We start from the raw sequence: 20,665 nt of genomic DNA, 5'->3' as shown, positions 1-20,665 counted from the left end.
ATCCTGGGTAAGAAGGCCAAGCTACTCAGTGAGACCTTCCAGTGTGTCTCTGTTTAACAATCGTCCCAGCTGTCCCAGAGACGTCGCCGCACATTAAGAGCCCAGAAGGAGTTAGGAAGACAGACCAGTCTTCCCCTGGGGTGTTAGCTTTTGCCTCTAGGCTCTCTAACAGTGTTGAGGTAACTCAGGAGACTTCAGAAATACTGCAAGCTCATCCCTGCTGTGGGCACAGAGTCAGTTTGTATAAGAAATAGATCACTGACAACCGTCACATCAACAGACAAACACCAAAACGAAGTAGGAAGGTCTTGGGGGAGTTTTGGTTGAATCACGTGACTCAGCTCTGCAATCTTTTATGTAAAAATATTTATTTGAATACCTAGTTATCTAGCTTTAAAAAAATACATATTTATCTGTATGAGTGTTTTGCCTGAATGTATGTTTGTATATCATGTGTATACCTGGTGTCCATGGAGGTCAGAAGAAGGCACTGTATGCCCTAGAACTAAGGTTATGAGTGGTGTGAATCACCATAGGGGTGCTGGGAACCAAATCTGGGTCCTCAGCAAAATCAACAAGTACTCTGAACCACAGAGCCATCTCTCCAGCCCCTAGTTACCTGTTTTTAATCAAGAAAAAACTATACAAACATATAGAATGTTTTATGAGAACAAAGTATGTATTTTCTTTACGATCTTAATGACAAATCTCCTCACCAAAACAAAAAAACAAACAAACAATCTAATTACGAAAGAGGTTATGTCTGTTCCTGTCCAGGTTAAGTCAAGGACTTGGTGGGCTCAAGTGACAGAACCCCAGAAGGTGCAGAGTGACTTTGCCAGTGTGTTACTGACTCAGAACTGCTCTGGGGTACTGTCGGTGGCCATACCAGTGAAGGTCCACATCTCGTGGGGCAGGATCTAATGACCTTACCAGTTATAGAAGTGTTTAAGGATGTCTGTGTGTCAGACAGCTATGCTGCCCTGTCTGGGAAGAACTAAGCATATTATTAACTAGAAGTCTCATGCTAAGCTCCTTTAAAACAGCGAGGCATGGCTCTTACCCCACACTACTGAACTGGAGCCTTCTGGGGAAATACTCAAGTAGAATGATAAAACTTCTCCTTGTGATCTTAATGAAAGCTAAGATAAAAACAACCAAACAGCAAATAAAAAACCCCAAACTCCTATCCTCTGACAGACAGCCTTTCCCTTCTGAAACTGTTACTTTTGGAGAGGTAACATTGTCATACCTGTATCTGTAACAAGAACATGTAGTAAGGACATGTTTTGTTTTGTAGACAAAAACCCAACAACAAAAGAAACATAAAGTATGCTGGAAGAATGAGATCTAGAGATGGAAAAATTAATATAGACCATGTAGAAGCTCGAGAAAGCACGGGTGCCCACTGTTCCTGACTGGTGGGAGAAATAACAGGATGGCTGGTTTTCTTTATTTCAATTCAAAATAAAGGCTGATTCTCAGGAAACCTGATTTTAGCTTTTTCACAATTCTCATGTATTTGAAACCATACAAAATAATACAAAGAAACAGACTGGAACCTGTGAAATGCTCCCATGGGGAAAACCAGCTGCTGGGCAAACCTGTCTGGACCGGAGTTCAATCCCTGGAACCTATGGAAAGGTGGAAAAGAGGAGTGACCCCTAAAGTTGTCCTCAGATCTCCACTGTGGTGTGCTGTGGTGTGCTGTGGTGTGTGCCAACCCCCAATTTCCCACCACTACCACCATCCTGCCCTGCCTGCTTGTTCTCTCCCTCTTCTTTTCTCTCTCCCTCCTTCTCTCCCTCCCTCCCTCCCTCCCCCTCCCTCCAACACAAACACACACAGCACACATACAAATGAATGAATAAATAAGTGGAAATTAATGTGCATACACTGTACAATAAACTATACAACATGTAACTTTTGTTTTGGAATATAGATACAACTAATGAAGTCCTGCATGACTGCACATACTGTCCAGCAAAAATGAAAGCCTAAACTAATGGGCTGGGAACGGGTGTGGATTATATTTACATCCATGTTTCAAAGGTTTGCAGTGAGGCTAGCCAGAGGTTCTCTGAAGGACACACTGTGGAATGTACTTCTCTTGGCTGTTGCTCTAGTGGACACAATTCAATTTTAAGCAGATTTCTTTAATCCTTTCCTGTAACTGGGTCAGAGCCGTCTGATTTCAAGCATTATTCAGGAAACACATGCTCAGTTATAATTGAAACAGTTATAACCACCTTTCTTTGGAAGTTACTTTTTCTTTGTTGCTGCTCAGAAAACCCAGCTTACATGTTTTTGAAAAGCCACAGACACCTCTGTTGTAGGGAAGGGACAAACAGTGTGGTCCCTTAGATATGGTCCTTAATGGTAAACATGCCAAAAATTCCACTGAGGATTTTTTTTTCTTAATAGGCTGCTTAGGAAGAATGCTGAATTAGCTTGTTATAGTCCTTGTATCAGTTCAGAAAGTTTCAGATGGGTGGTTTGAGGGCCTGGCCTTGAGACTTTTAGAGTTGAAAGAATGAATATATTTTAGAACAGTGAAGATGGGGCTGGAGAGCTGGCTCACCAGTTAAGAGGTCTTGCTGCTTTTCCAGAAGACCAGAGTCCAGTTCCCAGCACTCAAGTTGGGCAGCTCACAACTCCCTCTAACTCCAGCCCCAGGGGATCAGACATTCTCTTCTGGCCTCTATTGCAGGGTGTGCGTGCGCACACACCCACACCCACACCCACACACACACACACACACACACACACACACACACACACACACACACACACACAGCGGGGAGAGGGAGAGGCAGAGAGAGACAGACAGAAGCAGACACATACACACACATAAAATTGCAGGACAATTACTTGAGTGGTTATGGGTCACCAAAGACGCTTGCCAATGGGTGACTAGTAACGACAGTTCCAGGTAACTGTTAGATGCTGCTCATCAATTTAGGATCTCTCTGGACCCAACAGCAGATTACTGATTTCTCATTTGTTCTAGTCTGTGTTCCAAGACACACTGTGTATATAAAAAAGCCCAGACCAGGTGTGGTGGCGCCTTTAAAGTCAACATGCGGGAGGGAGAGGCCGGTGGATCTCTGTGAGACCAAGGTCAGCCTGGTCTACATAATAAGTTCCAGGCTAGCCAGAGCTACAGAGACCCTGTCTCAAAAAAAGAAAGAGAGAGAGAGAGAGAGAGAGAGAGAGCCTAAGTTGGTAGACTCACTTGCAAAGATAAAGATATACGATTTTTTTTAGAGAAGATACAAAAGAATTAATGAATATTTCTAGCAGTGACTGTTATCTCCTCTATAGAACTCCAATCTCTAACATTTTATTAATTCATGCAAAAGCGTGTGCCTATAGTCCCAGCACCTGTGAGACTGGGACAGGATGATCTCTTGAGCCCAGGAGTTTGAGACCAGTCTGGTCAACAAATGGAGAATATTTCAAATGAAATGCTAGAAATATACAAGCACGTCCCATAATGACAGGGATGTGTTTTGAGGAACAGGTCCATAATTTCGTCATTGTGCAAACAGTATAGCGAATGCTTGCACAGGACAAGATGGCTCTGATGTCACTAGGCGGCATAATCGTACGGGACCACCGTTGACCATTGATCCAAGGAACGTTACACAGCACATGACTGTGTCCATGTGTCTATGCAAACTAAATCAATAGACAACCTCAGAGCTTACAGTTTCCAGTAAACGGCCTACTTCCATGAACTCCCTTGATGAAAACTTGAAGGGTTTCCATAAGATAAATTCATCAATGTGAAATTGATGAGTGAAAGACTTAATCTCAAAAGGCAGGCATTGGTGAATTGGCTCAGAAAACATTGCACCACCTCCCATCAACCAAATGCGTGCAGGCCCTGAATCCCAAGGACTCAGACGCCTTGCTTGCCCTGTTTTTGTTGATGATGTTGTTTTTGTTGTTGTTGCTTTTAATGTTACATTCAGCACACAGTGTGAGAGGTGCTTGCTACAACTGTTCAGTCAAGAAACTATGATATCCACTAGGTCTAAATAAAGTTGAAGGTTTAAGTAGAACACAGCCATTGGCCTACAGGCTACTTGCTCCGGATTCACCTTCCTTCTCCAGCAGTGCGGCACTGTGCTCTTTGCTCTCCTACAGTCACATGAGGTTAGGAAGGCCTTTCCTATCACAGTGCCTCAGCATTTACTAAATAAATCAAATCCTAAATAAATCTGTCAACACTGTCTACAGGCGTGTCCATATTCTCCTGAAATTATATGTTTAAACATTATAATTATACTCCAAATGTAATTTTGAGCAAGAGTAACTTTCACATCATTCCAAAGGGGTCTGGTAAACATTGGAGAAACTTGAACAGAACTGAGCACATTGTTTAATGAGTCTTATCAGATTATATCTTAGTTCTAACAAGATGAGGCTATAGTTTGGTGGTTAAGCATTAACCTAGAGTCCATGAGTCCCTGGGTTCAATACCCAGCATTGCAAATAATAAATAGATAAAACTCAGATAAAAATAATCATTTTTTAACACCAAATGTAGTTTAAAACAGTATGGTGGAGGTGTTTAGGGTGTTTATGGTGGTGGTGCGTGCCTTTAATCCCAGGACTTGAGAGGTAGTGGTAGCCAGATCTCTGAGTCTAAGGCTAGCCTGGCCTACAGAGTAAATGCTAGGTCAGAAACAAACAAACAAACAAACAAATATTATGGGATCAATATGGAAAGAAAAGATATATTCAATGGGTTACCAAAATTTATAGCTAATACAATGCACACACCATTTAATGGCATAAGTGTGGTTACCACATGGAGTCTTACAGGGTCCCAAACAGTCCAGGACTTTCTTAGGATTGAACTTTGCTTTGGGGAGCAAATTAGAATGAGCTGCTGTATAGTGATGCTCAAGCCAGGTTCAGTAGTGCACACCTGAAATCCTCACATCTGGGAGGCTGAGGCGATCTGGTGAGAGTATCTCTTTTTAAAGAACAATCAGGGGCTGGAGAAATGGCTCAGTGGTTAAGAGCACTGTACTGACTGCTCTTCCAGAGGTCCTGAGTTCAAATCCCAACAACCACATGGTGGCTCACAACCATCTGTAATGGGATCTGATGACCTCTGATGCGTCTGAAGACAGCAACAGTGTACACACATGCATTAAATAGCATTAAATAAATAATTCTTTAATGAAACAATCAAACTCACATCTTGTGTTCCTTAAAAAGTCATAGTTTTCAAAGAGAGGACAAAGGGCCAGTTGATGATTAGTCTACCTGAACCCAGAGTTGTGTGGGAAAGTTTTGGAAAGTTGTGGGAGCTTTGTTTAAATGAATAAAATCTCGGCAATCGTAGCACAGGGCAGTGGGGGCTGGGGGTGTTGGCATCTTCAGTTTGAAGTGAGTTAAATCCTATAGAAAGAGCAGCCAAGAAATGCCAAATGGACACCATTGAAGACACTCCATTTTCTACTGGGATAGGTTTAAATATTAGTTTTCTTAATGTTAATTTTCAAGCAGTTTTGTCTTTTGCTAATTTTAGTAATTTAGTACCTAACAAGTTGTTTTGGGGTTTTCTATGTACATAATTATATTCTCTATTAATAATGATTATTTTCTTTTGTTCCGAGGCTTCCCCTCCCCCACCTCCTTAGACAAGGGGTCAAGTAGCACAGGATGGTCTCAGACTCACTGAATAAACAAAGATGGTCAAAGTCTGAACGTCAGATCCCCTCCCCACCTCCTGGGTGCTGAGACTACATAGGTGCACCACTATCCCACGTTTCCGTGGTACGAGGCTTAGAACCTGCGGGTTTGCTCATGTCAGGAGAGCACTCTCCTAACTGCTATCTTTCTAGATTCTTCTTCTTCTTCTTTTTAAACTTCGTTCCTCTCATGTATTTTTCTCACTTTCTCGTTTGGCTACAGACTCTTATATAGGATAATGGTGAATACAAGTGGTGATCACAGGAACCCACATGGAATTCCTGGCAACAGGGTGAAACTTTGAACCGTTAACGCCAAGAATCTGTCAAAAACTCTATAAATTTAGAGTGGTTCCATTCAAGAGTTTGCTATTTTATTTTTGTTTTGTTTTGAGACAGGGTTTCCCCAGGTAACCCTGACTGTCTTCAGAACTCACTCTGTAGACCAGGTTTGCCTGCCCCTGCCTCCAGAGGGCTGGGTTTAAAAAGGTGTGCATGGCCATCCCAGAGAGAAATTTGATATTTTTTAAAATCACAGATGATTGTTGAATTTAATCAAACCTGTGTGTGTGTGTGTGTGTGTGTGTGTGTGTGTGTGTGTGTGTGTGTGTGTGTGTATACATCCATGCCAGGGTCAATTTTGGGTCGACTCCACTTAAATTTTTTTCTTAATGCATATTAATATTTTGCCTTCTCGTGTGTCTGAGAACCAGGTTTGGAGGAGGCCAGAAGAGGCATTGGACCTCCTGGCCCTGAGGTTTGTGCACTGACAGGTGGGTGCCTGGAATGACTTAGGTTCTCTTCAAGAACAGGAAGTGCTTTTCTTCCCCATGAACAATTTACATTTATTTGCTGACAACTTTAGTCAAACACACTTCAAATACAGCAGAACTTAGAGACTGTAGAGTGGAGTCTGCTTGCCAATGAATAGGTGGTCCATGACAAGTGACTTGAAACACATCTTTAGGCTGAGGCCCCAGCTCCAGGCAAACAGACTGAATGGCCGACAGGGATGTGGTCCTTCTGGCTTCTCAGGAGCCGAGAATGAGTCTTTGTTCTCTTTCTTGTGTTTTAAGTGCATGAGCGAAGGTGCTGGAAGAAGAGGGGTTCATTGCCACAGTGAGGGCGTGGGTGTGGGGGTGAGGAGCAGCAGGGAGTCTTGGTCAGTGCTTTTAACCACTGGGCCATCTTTCCAGTCCCTTCCCACTGTTTTTTAAGACATGTTTCCTCACAGTCTGGGGCTCCTGATTAGGTGGGGCTGACTGGTCAGTGTGCTCTGGGGATTCACCTGTCGCTCCTCCGTGGTACCAGGATTACAGTGGACGACTCCGCCTGGCTTTTTACAAGGGTGGTGGGTAGGTCCTCATGTGTGTGCGTCAAACATTATACCGAACGAGCAATCTTCCCAGGCCTCAAACTCTTTTTATAATTTGCATGAATAAAGACATTTTTCTCTCTTGAAGATATGTGGGCAGTTACATACATGGAACAGTTTTTTCAAAAATGTATGGTAAATTGAACTAAGCCAGCAAGAATTCAAATGAGTTCTTATCTCACTTATTCAAATGAGTGTAGTCAGAAACTACACTGTTCTTTCCTAGTTTGCTAGTTTCTTTTCCAGTTAGCAGTGATGTAGGCCTTTCTTTGTTGTTGTTGTTTATTTATTTTTGTTTTTTTAATGATGTTTGATATTGAGGTATAAATTCTGGAAGAATTTATCTATAATTTCATCTTTTCCTTCAGACAGCATTTCTCTGTGTAACAGTCCTGGCTGTCCTGCAACTTGCTCTGTAGACCAGGCTGGTCCCATACTTACAGAGTATCTTTAAAGCTTTTAAAATAGCACACTCAAATTTTACTAATAAACAAGGACTGTGCAGATTTTCCATTTTTAAAATTGTGTTGCGTTGGAGCCCCAGAGCAGGCGCAGGCGTGCACAAACGCAGAGGCCAGAGCAGGACACAGAGGTGGTCCCCTACTGCTTTCTACTGGGCTGCGCTGAGACAGTTTCTCAGGGAACCAGAAACCTCACTCAGGGTAAGGCTCGCCAGCCAATGAGCTCTCAGGATATTCCTGTCTCTATCCCAGACGCTGGGGCTGGTTACAGGCAAGGGAAACCATGCCTGGGTTTTTATACGGGTATGGGGGATCCAAACTCAGGTCTTCAAGCCCTTATCCAAAAAGCCATCTCCCCAGTTCATTGCTATTGATTTTTGTCGTTTGTTTTTTGTTTGTTTTGTTTTGTTTTTTCGTCCTTAATTTTGTTCTTTTTTTTTTTTTTTTTTTTTTTTTGGAGCTGGGGACCGAACCCAGGGCTTAATTTTGTTCTTATTCGAATACTTAAACCTGGGTCGCTCATTCTCATATTCTCAACGGTCAATTATCTGGGGTTAGTTTTTCCATTCCAGGTGTTATTTTTTTTAAGATGTTAATTTTACTAGTTTATCCAGTTTCTTGGGCTTTTCAAAACCTAGCTTTATTGTTTTAAAGTTTGTGTTCTATTATGCCAACTTCTACTCTTTTATTTCCCTTTCTACTCTTTTCTTCTACCGTGTTGGGCATCTTGGAGTTCACATAGGCACTCTTCTGGGGAGCTGCCTTCATCCCCAGACCCTTTCTGGAGATGCCCTTCAACTGATTTTTACCTTTTAAATTTCCTAGTGAATGTAGGTAGGTAGGGCTTTCTGTTTCTCTGTTTCTGACTCAGCTGCAGCCCCAACTTTCCGCCTGACTCACCTTAGCATCTGTTTTAAAACCCTGTTTCTTTCTTCTGTGAGCCATGAACTAGAGGTGTGTTGTGTTCAATTTCTAAGTAGTTTAGGCAACACTGAAGACTCTAGCTATCTTTTGTTACTAACTCTCAGTACATTTCCCCTGAGGTTGGAGAGCATAGTTTGAATTATGGAAATCTGAAATGTCCCGAGGCTTGTTTATGGTCTCTCTTGCCGGTTTCCTCAAGCTTTCAACACAAGCTTCAATGGAATACAGACCTGCCCGGTATAGTCTCAGGGTTTTGTGTTTTCACTGCTTCCTGTCTTCGGAGCTTTGCTACAGCGCTTGGCTCTGTGACTTTGGGTTCACCAAGTTTTCCTCTTGGCTGTCCTCCTTGCCTCATACACTGAGAAACGGTGTTATTTAGATTTATGGGGCTGTGGTAATGTGTTTCATTTAGAGTTTGGTTTACACGACACTGGTGCAGTTGAATGTGCTTTAGAAGCTATAACCTGCGTCTTTCTGTCCTCTCATTTCCCGGGCACCTTTATCTAGAGGGTCTCTTATGAACAGGTCTTTACCCCTCTCTAGTCCAACAAGCTTAGGTTATTGGAGTATTTACAAAACTTGATCAGGTTCAGTCAGTCATTTACGTGTGGTTTTCTCTACCACCCCACTATTTCTGTTCTATTTTCCTTTGCTTTGATCTTGCCTTCTTTTGGATTACCCAAGTAATCCCATCCAAATTAAAGTCTTCAATTTTCTATTACTTGGCAGCAAGAAGAACTTACTTTTCTCCTATTTCAACTTTTGAAATATTACAACACAAGCTTTGATTTTTAATACAAACCATTGCTTTCAATGCTTCCTTAATGATGACAGAACATTTTAATATTTAACCGTGTCTTCAACCTTTGCCATCATGGTTAATGTGGTGGTTTGAACAGGAAGGGACCCCATAAACTTGTGTGTTTGAAGGCTTGGCTCATGGGGAGTGGGACTATTAGGAGGTGTGGCTTTGTTGGAGTAGGTGTGGCCTTAACAGAAGAAGTGTGTCACCATGCACCATAGCTCAAGCTATGCCCAGTGTGGCTCGAAGTCTCTCCCTGCTGCCTGCAGATTAAGACGTAGGACTCTCAACTCCTTCTTTAGCACCATGTCTGCCTGCACGCTATCATGCTTCCCACCACGGCAATAATGGACTAAACCTCTGAACTGTAAGCCAGCCCCAACTAAATGCTTTCCTTTAAGGGAGTTGCTGTGGTCATGGTGCGTTGTCACAGAAATAGAAACCCAAAGTAAGACGGAAGTTGGTACCAGGAACTGGGATATTGATAGGTATATGACAGGCCTGACCATGCTTTTGTTGGAAGGAATGTGGACGTTGGGACTTTGGATTAGAAACGCCGTTGAGTGGTTTGGCCCCCATAGACTTGTAGTTCATAACATAATGTAAAATGCATTTAGTCCAACTTCAAAAGTCCTCATAGTCTGTAACAGTCTATAACAATGGTTAAAAGTCCAAAGTTCAAAGACTGAGACTCATGTAATCACTTAAGATCCCTTGTAAAATCAAAATGAAATAGCAGATCATACACTTCCAACACACAGTGGGACATACATACATTACCATCCCAGGAGGACATGCTATACATTACCATCCCAAGAGGACATGCTATACATTACCATCCCAAGAGGACATGCTATACATTACCATCCCAGGAGGACATGCTATACATTACCATCCCAAGAGGACATGAAGAGAGGGAGCATGGTGAGGAGATACTGAACCAAAGCAAGAGGAAAGTAGCTGGGCAAGCTCTAAACTCTGCATCCCCGTGTCAAATACTCTACAGATCTCCAACTCCTTTCGGCTTCTTTGGTGGCAACACGTCTCCCTTGGGCTGGTTCCACCCGTCGCTTTCTCTGGCAGGTGTTTCACAACTCTGGCATCTCTAATATCTTGGGAACCGAGGCAATCCAGGCTTCACTCTGACAGCGTCATACGATGGCTTCTCTAGGCTTCATGCAGAGACACCCTGCCACATGTCTGGCCGTAGGTGCTTTCCTTAGTTACAGAGGGAGACTTCATAACCTTTCTTCTACCCTTGATTCTAAAGCCAGAACCGTGTGGTTGATGGTGCCAAGTTCTGCTGCTTGCTGGGCTGGGACATGGCCCCCTCCTTGAAGTCCATCTTCTTCCAGCTTTCTGTTTTTTATGGTTTCCTTTACTGTCTAAACTTGGCTGTCCTGGAACGAACTCCGTAGACCAGGCTGGCCTTGAATTTAGAGAGAGATCTGCCAGCCTCTACCTTCTGAATGCTGGGATTACAGGCATACCTAGAACGGAACTGTTCTTTAATTCCTTTTCACAAAGCTCCTCTAAGAGTGAGGTCTTGCTCTAAGGTCAGCACTCCCATCATTCCATTTAATATCGGGCTTCTCTTAATCTGCTTATCCCCTTGAACACAGGACTTAGCTCTGGCTAAGGTACACCAGCAGCCTTGAATTCTTCCACTGACAATATCCTTCCGGTTCAGCTCCTGACTAGCTGGGATTATGGGCAAGTGCTGCATTTGGCATCATGCGTGACATCACACATCCTGGTGCCTCTTCCTCCTCAATCTGTACATTTTGTATTTTTATGTGCTCGGCTTGCCTCTTTTCATTATAAATCTTCCTGAGAATGAACTTTAATAACCACAGGACAATCAATACTAGGCTGTTTTGAGATTTCCCTCTGCCACTGGAATTAATCCAAACCTCTTCACTTTAGCCTCAGACAACTTTCAGACAAAAGCAAAAAGCAGCCATGTTCTTCATCAAAACATCACAGGTACAGTCTCTAGGTCACACGCTAAAATTCTCCTCTGAAACTTCTTTACCAGGTCCCCACACTTCAAATTATCCTCAACACCTGTCTTCCATGTTTCTAATAGGATGGCCCATTAAGCCCTACTTAGAACATCAACTGCTTTTCTGATCCAAAGCCCCGAAGTCCACCTTCCTACAAACACAAGCCCGGTCAGGCCCCATCATAATAAGACCCCAGAGTCCCTGATACCAATTTCTGTCTTAGTTTGGTTTTCTCTTGTTGTGAAGAGACACCATGACCATGGCAACTCCAGAGCATTTAACTGGAGCTGGCTTACAGTTTCAAAGGTTTAGTCCACCACTGTCATGGCGGAAAGCATGACTGTGCATGCAGCCATGGTGCTAAAGGAGGAACTGAAAGTTCTGCGTCTTGAGCAGCAGGCAGCATGAAGTGAACTCCTTTGAACTTCTGTGACCTCAGAGCACACCCCCACAGTGACACACTTCCTCCAACAAGGCCACGCCTCCTAATAGTGCCACTCCCTATGGGCCAAGCATTCAAACACAACTCTGTGGGGGCCATTCCTATTCAAACCACCACATTTGTCATGTGCTAGAATTCAACATCAAATTCCAGTGTCTATTGCATTTATGTTTTTCTATAGATGTCTTTATTCTTTCCTGCTTTTCTGTATTTCTGCCTAGAGTTATTTTCCTTAAACCATTCGGTTTTAATCTTTTGCTTTCCTTTTTACCCCAAATGGAGTTCTTGCTACACGGCTGGCACCTGGCCTTGACTATTTCCACTGAGCAGAGTGTTTTAGGAGAGCAGCTGGGATCCCAGGCAAGTGCACCTGCATCAGGCATCACTTAGCGTACTTGAAGAGAGTACATTACGGGCTTCCAGGACACGCCTTCTTTCTTCTAACCCACCCAGTTTTACATTCACAATGGGTCACTAATTTCTGTTGAATAATTTATAAATAAACTATAATTTACATTGATTATCCCAAAGATAGTGGCCTACTCAGGGCTTTTCTTTGTCACTTGGATTGCTCTGACCCTTTTTCTTGTGAGCAAACATCCATCTTGGCATCTTGTTCCCTCTACGGTTAAGGCCTATTAGCCTTGCTTCCCAAACTACTCTTTGGGGAGAGAATGGAGGGGTTGGCTTATTAAGTCTGTCATCTGCTGTGTTTTCTGGTTGAGTATAACCTGCTCAACTCACTGTGACTCAGGAAAACTTAGATATTTTGAATTTTGCAATCATTTTTTTATATGTACACATTAAAAGTGAGCTCAGAGTTGGGATGTACTCTAATTTCAGTGTCTAGGAAGTGGAAAGAAAAATCATCTTTAAGTATGACCCTGTAGCTAGCTACCTTTGTTTTAAAAAGATCAAGTTTTAGAAATGAGACAATTTATTAGATACCTGAGTCCACTTTTTGCTAGCTATATAAACTTTATTGAGACATTTGTTGTCAATTTGCTTGTGTGAAAAGGCAGTTAAGCCTGTCTCCAAACTATTAAATAACTACAAAGTGGTTTTTTTTTTTTTAAAGAATGCAATAAGAAATAAGAGAACTTAACAGAGAGAAACTATGATAGCAGGCTCTGGGCCGCAGGCTCTCAACCTGAGTCATGACTCCCTTGGCAAACCTCTATCTCAAAAAAATATTGACAATTCATAAATTTGTAGTTGTGAAGTAGCAATGAAATAATTTTATGGTTGGGGGTCACTACAGCATGAGGAACTGTATTAAAGGGTTACAGTGTTAGGAAAATTGGAAAACACTGCATGCTTACAGCTATTACTAAGACCTGACTGTATAGTAAGGTACAGTCTGTACCTGAGCTCTACAGCTCAGAGCAACACTCACTTACCACTGAGCACTGCCTGGAAAGGAGAAGGTCTCAAGGCTAGTGGCGCTGTTATGGTTGGGACCTGTGAAGGTTTGCTCCTCAGTGTAGCCTTGTTCAGAGGTGACTGGACCATGGAGGCTCTTATCCACTGACAGCTCTATAGCTAAGCAGACTATTAGGAATCGTGACACAGAGGAGGAAGGGCCTGGTAGGAGGTAGTGCATCTCGAGGCATACCACTGAAAGACTGGCCCATTGCTCTCCGTCCTGGATGCCACAAGGCCAGCAGCCGCTCTGCTACATACCCTCTCTGTTGTGCTAGTATGTCCCAGCTCACACGCAACACAATGGAGTCTGTCAACCATGAACCGAAACCCCTGACGCCAAGAGCTCAAACCTTTCCTCTTTCGTCTGTCTCAGGCATTTTGTTACAGTAACAAAAAGCTAACACCTCCCATTCTTTTTCACATGGGAAGACTTAAACTAGGGCTTTCACTGAAAAGCTCTCTGCAATCAAAGGTTGTGAACTGCTTTCTTCCCTTCTGTGTGGGCCTGGAATTCCACTAACATTGCCTGGTGAGGTCAAGCATTCAGGTCAGTTAGTGTGGTCTGGGAGGATCTGGTAGAGATCAGAAGTTTTGTTTTTGACACATGGTTTCTTCTGTGTAGCCCAGGCTGACCCCGCCTCCTGTGAGCTGGGATTAAAGGTGTTCGTTGGCCATGATGCCCATAAAGTTTTGGCATGCTTGGGTTCAGTGTGGTCAAAACCAGGGCAGTCTCCATTGAGGATTTATTTAGCACAGATGAGATGCCTAGGGAGGAGGGATTTCCAAGTATGGAAAGACTAAATTAAGGGCTCCAAAAACTAAATTTTATCCAAAGGGGCATGAGATTTTTGAAAAATGCCTAATTTTTGGTCCGAGATATGGAAAAGGGCAGGCGAAATGATTATAAGGATTAACATGTCTTAACTTAAAAACCTGTACATGAGGCAGCAAAGGCTTCCAAAGTCACTTTGAGAAGACTCCCCCAAGTCAATTCTGAGGAAATGTCTGCTCTAGAATGAAGGATGGTTTCATAATCTGCTCTGTAAAGAAGTAATCCAAGTCTCTACTGATGGAAATGAACAAAAGAAGGACACCATCCTCACAGCAGAAATTCAAAGCCACAAACACACCATTTGGCAATGAAAATAGTGATTCAGGTAAGGACTATCAATGGACTCAATACTCACCACTGGCAAACCAGTGGAGAACAGAGTTTCTAGGAATCTACTGCCAAAGGACCTAGGGTTTTCATTTTTTACCGCATGGGAAGAGTATGGGTGAGGGTCAGAGGATGACTATGGAGTTGCTTCTCTACGTCCACTTTTACTTGGGTCCCAGGGATTGAGCTCAGATTACCAGACGTACACTACAAAAGCATTTACCTACTGAAGTACTTCCTAATGACTAGCCTACAAAGGAATAGCTTCCTGGGTATTAACTTTCACCAAGTGACCAAAGATGATAAATAGGACCAGGACCAATGGATATCACCCCTCTCCTGGAATAACCTAGATAGATAACCATTCCTGTGATGTTTTTGACAACACCTGTGTTCCTGACTCTACCTGTGAGGAAGCATCTTATGAACCCAAACTGAGATAACATACATCAGTCTGTGCCCCTTAAGGGTCAAGGTCATGAGGTCAAATGCCAAAGAACTGTTCCAGAGTGGAAACCAAAGAAACTAAGTGCACCAGCTGGTCTGGGAATGGGCTGTTGGCACGGACAGGAACATTAGTAGGGGGCAACCAATTGTGGATTGTTGTCTTTATGTGGGTGAGGGCTGGCATAGGATGGGGCAGGGCATACGACTGGACAGTAGAAAGGGGGTGGGAACAGAGTTTTGGTAAGGGGAGAGAAAGGAGAACAAAGATGGAGGCAGAGAAGGACCACCCAGATCCCTGTGGCCTTACATGGCCACAGGTACTTAGGAATATTTAAGGGATGGATTTCTATAGGTCAATCTATCTTATCTGGGTGGGTGGTTTATATCACTACCCTCAATTGGTCGTGTTTACTGTGTGACTGTTTTGTGGATTGAGAATTTAACATATAAATCTGATTGCTAAATTGCTAGCATCTGGAGTTTTGATTTTACCGGGTGGTTGGGAGTTGATACTATAACCATTTGGGGGTGGATCCGTGGAATGTGAGCAGAGTTCACAGTACTAGAGATAGGCAGTCTCTGCATCCAACTGGCGAGGTAGTGACCCGCCTTGGGAACTAGACGGAGCAGTCGCTGCTGGGCTCAGAGAGTAGCGGAAGCTTGAGACAGAGATTGGGAGCTTAGTGAGTGAGACGCTTGCCACCGCAACAACCAATATAACTTGATCTATAGAAAGATCTACAATGGAACTGTCACTTGGTAAGTGGGGTACAGAGGCAGCTTTCCGCTACGATATATTCATTGGCTGGGCTGTCTCCATATACTCAAGCTGGAGTTAAAACCACAAACCTTATGGGATAGTAAGGAAATTATGGAGATAGTAAATTATGCACACCCAATAACAATGAGAATATATTTACTGTTCCTGAACCACATGTGCAGAAGTGATCACAAAGTGATCTTATTTTCGCAGTATAAGGGGCATTTGTTATTAAGCACTTTTGATACTTAGTTCTATCACATGGTCACTGAATACACCAACCATCAAAATCAGAGAGCCGTGTGTTCTATATTAACTCTGCTGCTGACACCAGTGGGACAGCAGGCTCACCCACCCACTACAGGTTGCCAGGAAAGTATATGTAGGAACTTTAAGTTTGTATCATACAGAAGGGGCTCAATAAATGCTGGCTGATTTCATTCTAGGTTCTTACAATAGGGTGTGTAATAAAAAACCAAGCTTCCATGAAAAGGCTGCTTAATTTCTTCTTACTTCTTAATGGCACAGAGACTCCGACACAACTTGTCACAAAACACTCCATGGTATAGTTAAGGGATGCATGGCCCTAAGCGCTGACCCCTAAGTCAACGGTTAATTACACTGAAGATCACAATGTAGGAGGCAATATTATCAGACAAGCCATGAGAACCTGAAATAATTTAAGAAGTGGATATATACATATATTTATCAAATATAACAAGGTCATACAAAAGCATAATATAATTCACACATACAAAAGGCTGCTGTATTTGTTGTCCCTTTTACATCCTATCTTAGACAAACAATGGTGCAGAGAATGACAGGTTTGCACAACATTCTGAAAACTAGGTTGTTGGTTTTTGTTTTTAACAAAACAGACCTGGTCATCTACACCTTCTCTCAAACTTCTGAAAAGAGGCTTACTGGGGTGTACCCTTTGGATCAACTTAAATAAATCTTCACTCCATCTGAAAGAACTATACATTTTCAGTGGTTGAAAGTCAGGTAGAAAAAGAATATAAAATGACCCATAAGTCAAAACATTTCTTATAAAAGAAAGTTTAAACAAACCCAGGTAGCAAAAAGGGGAAATGTACTGAATTTAAAAACTTCTGAAAATAGCATCTTTCCTGGACCACTGTACAAAATGTGTTCAGAACTGTTGGAAACAGTTTATACAGACAAGACTACGGGATTAAAAAAACAAAACAAAACTCCCAACCCCTACCAAATGTATTAAATCCATTTAAAGTCAAATAAGAGGTAAGAGAACTACACAGTTCAAGTTTAAGTGCATTTTTGGGGGTACAATTTAACTGCCATATGTAAAAATTGGCAATTAAAATGTAATTAAACACAGACTGGCAAACCCTTTGGCCATTATGTAAATATTAAAAGGTGAATTTCCAATTGAAAAATCAAAGCTGACTTACGATTACAGAAGCACAAATGGTCAAAGACGCCCTGTGAAACTGTGGGGAGACACAGCACATGGACACCCGCCAGGCTCTCGTGGTCAGAAATACTTTATAAATATGCACTTGGTCTCTCTCTCCTCACTAAAGCTGATCTTCCCCAATCACACCTACTGCTAAAAACTACCATACGTCAGTGATGCATTTAAGTGGATCATTTTTTGGGAAAATCAACTCTAAAAAACATGAACCCACCCATTTTCTTTACAACAAGATTATTCCAGTGAGGCATAAAGGGAGCCTTGTCAGAACACTCTCCTAACCCACATGATCAACAAACAACACACCTGACAAACAGCTTTGGCAATCCTATACACAAGGGCCCTGTCCAAACATCCTCTCACAAAATGACACCACAGAACAAAATAAAACAGAAACATCTAAAATTTGACAATCCTACACAAACTGTGGGATTTCATCTTCAAGGTCTTCAAACTGCTGCATTCGTTTTAGTCGAGGTCTCTGGCAGGTTGGAGTCCCCTCAGGCAGGCCGGGCTCCTCAGAGCTCTCTTTAGGTTGACCACTTGTCTGCACAGGACAAGCCAATGTGGCCTCCAAATCTGGGTCTGACTTTGCCACATGACTCTGGGGAGCATGCACCAGGACAGGAGGCACAGCTGCTGAGGGGAATGCTGTTTTCTCCTCAGTGCCCCTGACATTGAAGGTGGGGTTAGGTGGTTTGTAAAACGTTGTCCAGTGCTGGGGCTGCAGTGTTCTGGGTGCTCTGACAGCAGCAACAGGGCAGGAGTCAGAGGAGCTGTGCTCGGACGTGTCTCTTGCAGACCTGGCGGGGTCTGCATGTGCTTTACTAGGCTGGGCAGCACCACTGGAATGGCCCCTGTTGTTCCCCGTGCTCACTGCCAATCCCTTCTCGGCATAGGCACTGGGGACAATCACCGTAGTCTTGGCAGTGAAACTGTTCCGCTCATTCTGTTTGTCCCAGGATTTCTGTACATTTTGCTGGTCAAAGCCATTAACTTTGGAACAAGTAGTATTTGAGTTGTCCTTTCTATGGAGTCCTTCAAAGGCGGCATTCTTGCCAAACTTGTCTGTGTTTCCTGTATTCCGGCTGCTTCTCTCAGTAGGAGACCCGGCAAGCAGCAGCAGTCGATCCACAGGCAGACTTACAGGTCTTAGCCTGGTCCTCGGAGTCGGTCTCTGCACACTATTTGCTACCCTATCAGATCTCAGAAGGAGCAGCTTAGGGCTTTTACAGGTATCTTCCGTCTTGTGGGATGCTGACTCAAGCTCTTGGTCAAAAAGCAAATGTACTTTGTTATCTGAAAAAGGAAGTGGCACATGATAAACACCAGAATCTGAGTAAGACAGACAGACACTGGACTACAGAAGGAATTCTATAAATGTCCCCAACACAGCACTGTCTATGCAGAAGACCTAACTGTTCTTTAAAGATAGATGGAATTTAAAAGTTCATTTAATTTTTGCATACATTTATGCAAAAATCCAATCACAAAACATTTTACGAATGAGTTAAAAACAGAACAAAATACAAAACCTGCTTGTCTAGTAATTTTTTCTAAATGTGCTCCCCATGAACAAGTGTTTTCTAGGTCAAAAAAGTCAACAGCCCTTCCCCTGCTCATACGTAGCCAATGTGTAGCTTGGTCTTCATTGTGGATCATGGACAATGGGCTCAGGGGCTGTCCCAAAAGCTGTGGGTGTGGGCCTGTCTGTGGAATCTGCTCCCCTAACTTGGCGGTCTTCTTGTCTGGCTTTAGTGACAGAAGTGCCTAGCCCTGCTTGATGTGCCAAAGTAGGGAGATAACGGGGTGGGGTGGGGGGGTGTCCCCTCCACTCTCTCAGAGAAGGGGAAAGGGATTGGGGGAGAGACTGAGAGAGGGTCAGGAGGAGTGAGTGATCAGAATATAAATTTAAAAAAAAAAAGTCAACAGGCAGACATTAGTGAGTTGACTCAGAAAAATTACACCACCTTCAGCCAACCAAATGCAGGTGTGCCCTGAATACCAAGAACTTAAGATACCTCACTTGATCTGTTTTTAGCCACATTCAATCTACAGTGAAGGGTGCTCATCACAGCTGCTCTGCTAAGAAACCAGAACGTCTGCTAGGTCAAACCAAGGCTGCAGAACTGAGCTCTAGGGAAAGCACTGTTATTTCCGGGTGCCGGGTGCTCCCACATTTACTTTCCTCTCTCTCCAGCAGTCTGGTCCCATGGCCCTGTGTGTGGCCTGAAGCATCTGCTCCTGGTCCGATCTCTCCCATTCCTGGGTGTGGTGTGTATGGATACAGGTGACCACCAGCGTCACCTGTCAGCCACCATCTCCTCGGACTTCTAACTCACCCTGGACAGCTAACCTGTTTGTTTATTAAATGTCTCTGTGTACATGGGCACAGGCGCCCTCAGAGACCAGAGATACAGGACCCCTTGGGAGCTCTAGTGAAGCTGCAGGCAGCTGTGAGTGGCATTCAGAACTACTCAGGTCAGTTCAGCAAGCACTCTCAACCAATGAGCATCTCTCCAGCTACCACATGACCTTTCTTCCCTGGGCTCCGAAAAATGTTCCTGTCATCTACTTGCCTGGGTTCTTCCCCACATTCCCAGAATACTCCAAGGACCTGGCTCATTGCAGTTGGCCTGCCAGAACTAAAGGACACGTATTCCTTCAGTGCTGCATAGAAGAATCATTAGCATAGAAGACAGTGTGGGATCTGCAGTCAGTTGCCCGGGTCCTAGTCAGTGCTTGACCCTGATGTGCACTGGGTAGGCCTTGCACTGTCCTACCTGCCTTCATCTGTCATATAAGAATACATGGATCTGAGTTGTCGTGTTGGTCTAAATGTTCTAACAAAAAAGGTACCCAGAACTCTCTGGTAAACAATACATACTAAAAAGTATCTACAAATTCTTTATGTTTATTACTATTTCTAATTAGGAACCTAATTTTATGAGGTAGTGAAAAACAAAAAAAGTAGGTTAAATTCGTAAGCCAGAGAGTACTGAATTCAAACCCTATCTGAATAATCTGTGGTAGTAGACTGGGGATTGAACCCAGTGCACTTGCCTTGGCCTTTAACAACAGTTTACTTCTGTACCCAGCTTTTTCACAGTGCTACTCACCAAGGATGGGAGCATCACATTTTCCCAATGCATTTTGTTTGCGTTCTGATTCTTCAAATGATGTAGTTAATTCAAAAGTTTTGCTCTCACAATCCATAGTACGGATATCCTGTTAATGGAAGAGAATTTTCACACTTGTAGAAACAAAGCATATTTCAAAAGAAGGAGTGCAAGACCATTAAATTACTGACACAAACACCACACAGCTCTAACACAATGCTGTACCGGTCACAGCTCTGCTCAGCAGGTAAAGGTGCTGTTCACAAAGCCTCGCAACCCCAGTATGATTCTCAGAGCCCATAAAACAAACCACCAAACAGACAGACAGACAGGCAGACAGGCAGTTGTAGTAGCATGCATCTGTAATCCTAGAGCTTCTCCAGTGAGGCATATACCTTGGAATTTCTCAGAAGCTTCTGGACCAGCTAGCCTAGGTCACTCTGCACAGTAGCAGAAACAAGACAGACCCTGACTCACACGGTGGAGGTGAGAATCAACCCTTCAAAGTCGTCCAATGACTTCTACCCAAGTGCCATGGCAAGCACAAGCCTGTCTTGTCATGTGTGTGCATGCACACA

The 20,665-nt window shown here is 43.2% G+C and overlaps 1 protein-coding gene and 1 long non-coding RNA gene across 13 annotated transcripts in view; both read right to left on the bottom strand.

Moving 5' to 3' along the window:
- Positions 1–9,292: 9,292 nt before the first annotated feature.
- Positions 9,293–13,210, bottom strand: LOC148006758 (uncharacterized). Its single transcript, XR_015676860.1, has 2 exons — positions 10,180–13,210; positions 9,293–10,126 (listed from the first exon to the last, which is right to left on the bottom strand). It is a non-coding gene; the product is annotated as an uncharacterized LOC148006758 (long non-coding RNA).
- A 2,978-nt stretch (positions 13,211–16,188) lies between these two features.
- Arhgap29 (Rho GTPase activating protein 29) overlaps positions 16,189–20,665 on the bottom strand; it is a 72,006-nt gene continuing 67,529 nt past the window's right edge. For all 12 annotated transcript variants that reach the window (XM_087624871.1, XM_087624876.1, XM_087624879.1 and 9 more), the window contains 2 exon segments: positions 20,088–20,196; positions 16,189–18,267 (listed from right to left, as the gene is read on the bottom strand). In XM_087624871.1, the coding sequence (XP_087480997.1) occupies positions 17,384–18,267; positions 20,088–20,196 (993 nt within the window). In that variant the 3' untranslated portion in view covers positions 16,189–17,383.

This window comes from Rattus norvegicus, chromosome 2, assembly GCF_021556685.1.
Source record: "Rattus norvegicus strain SHRSP/BbbUtx chromosome 2, alternate assembly SHRSP_T2T, whole genome shotgun sequence".
Classification (NCBI taxonomy): domain Eukaryota; kingdom Metazoa; phylum Chordata; class Mammalia; order Rodentia; family Muridae; genus Rattus; species Rattus norvegicus.
Note: the sequence above shows the minus strand (reverse complement) of the source record. Positions and strands in the feature narration are given on the sequence as shown.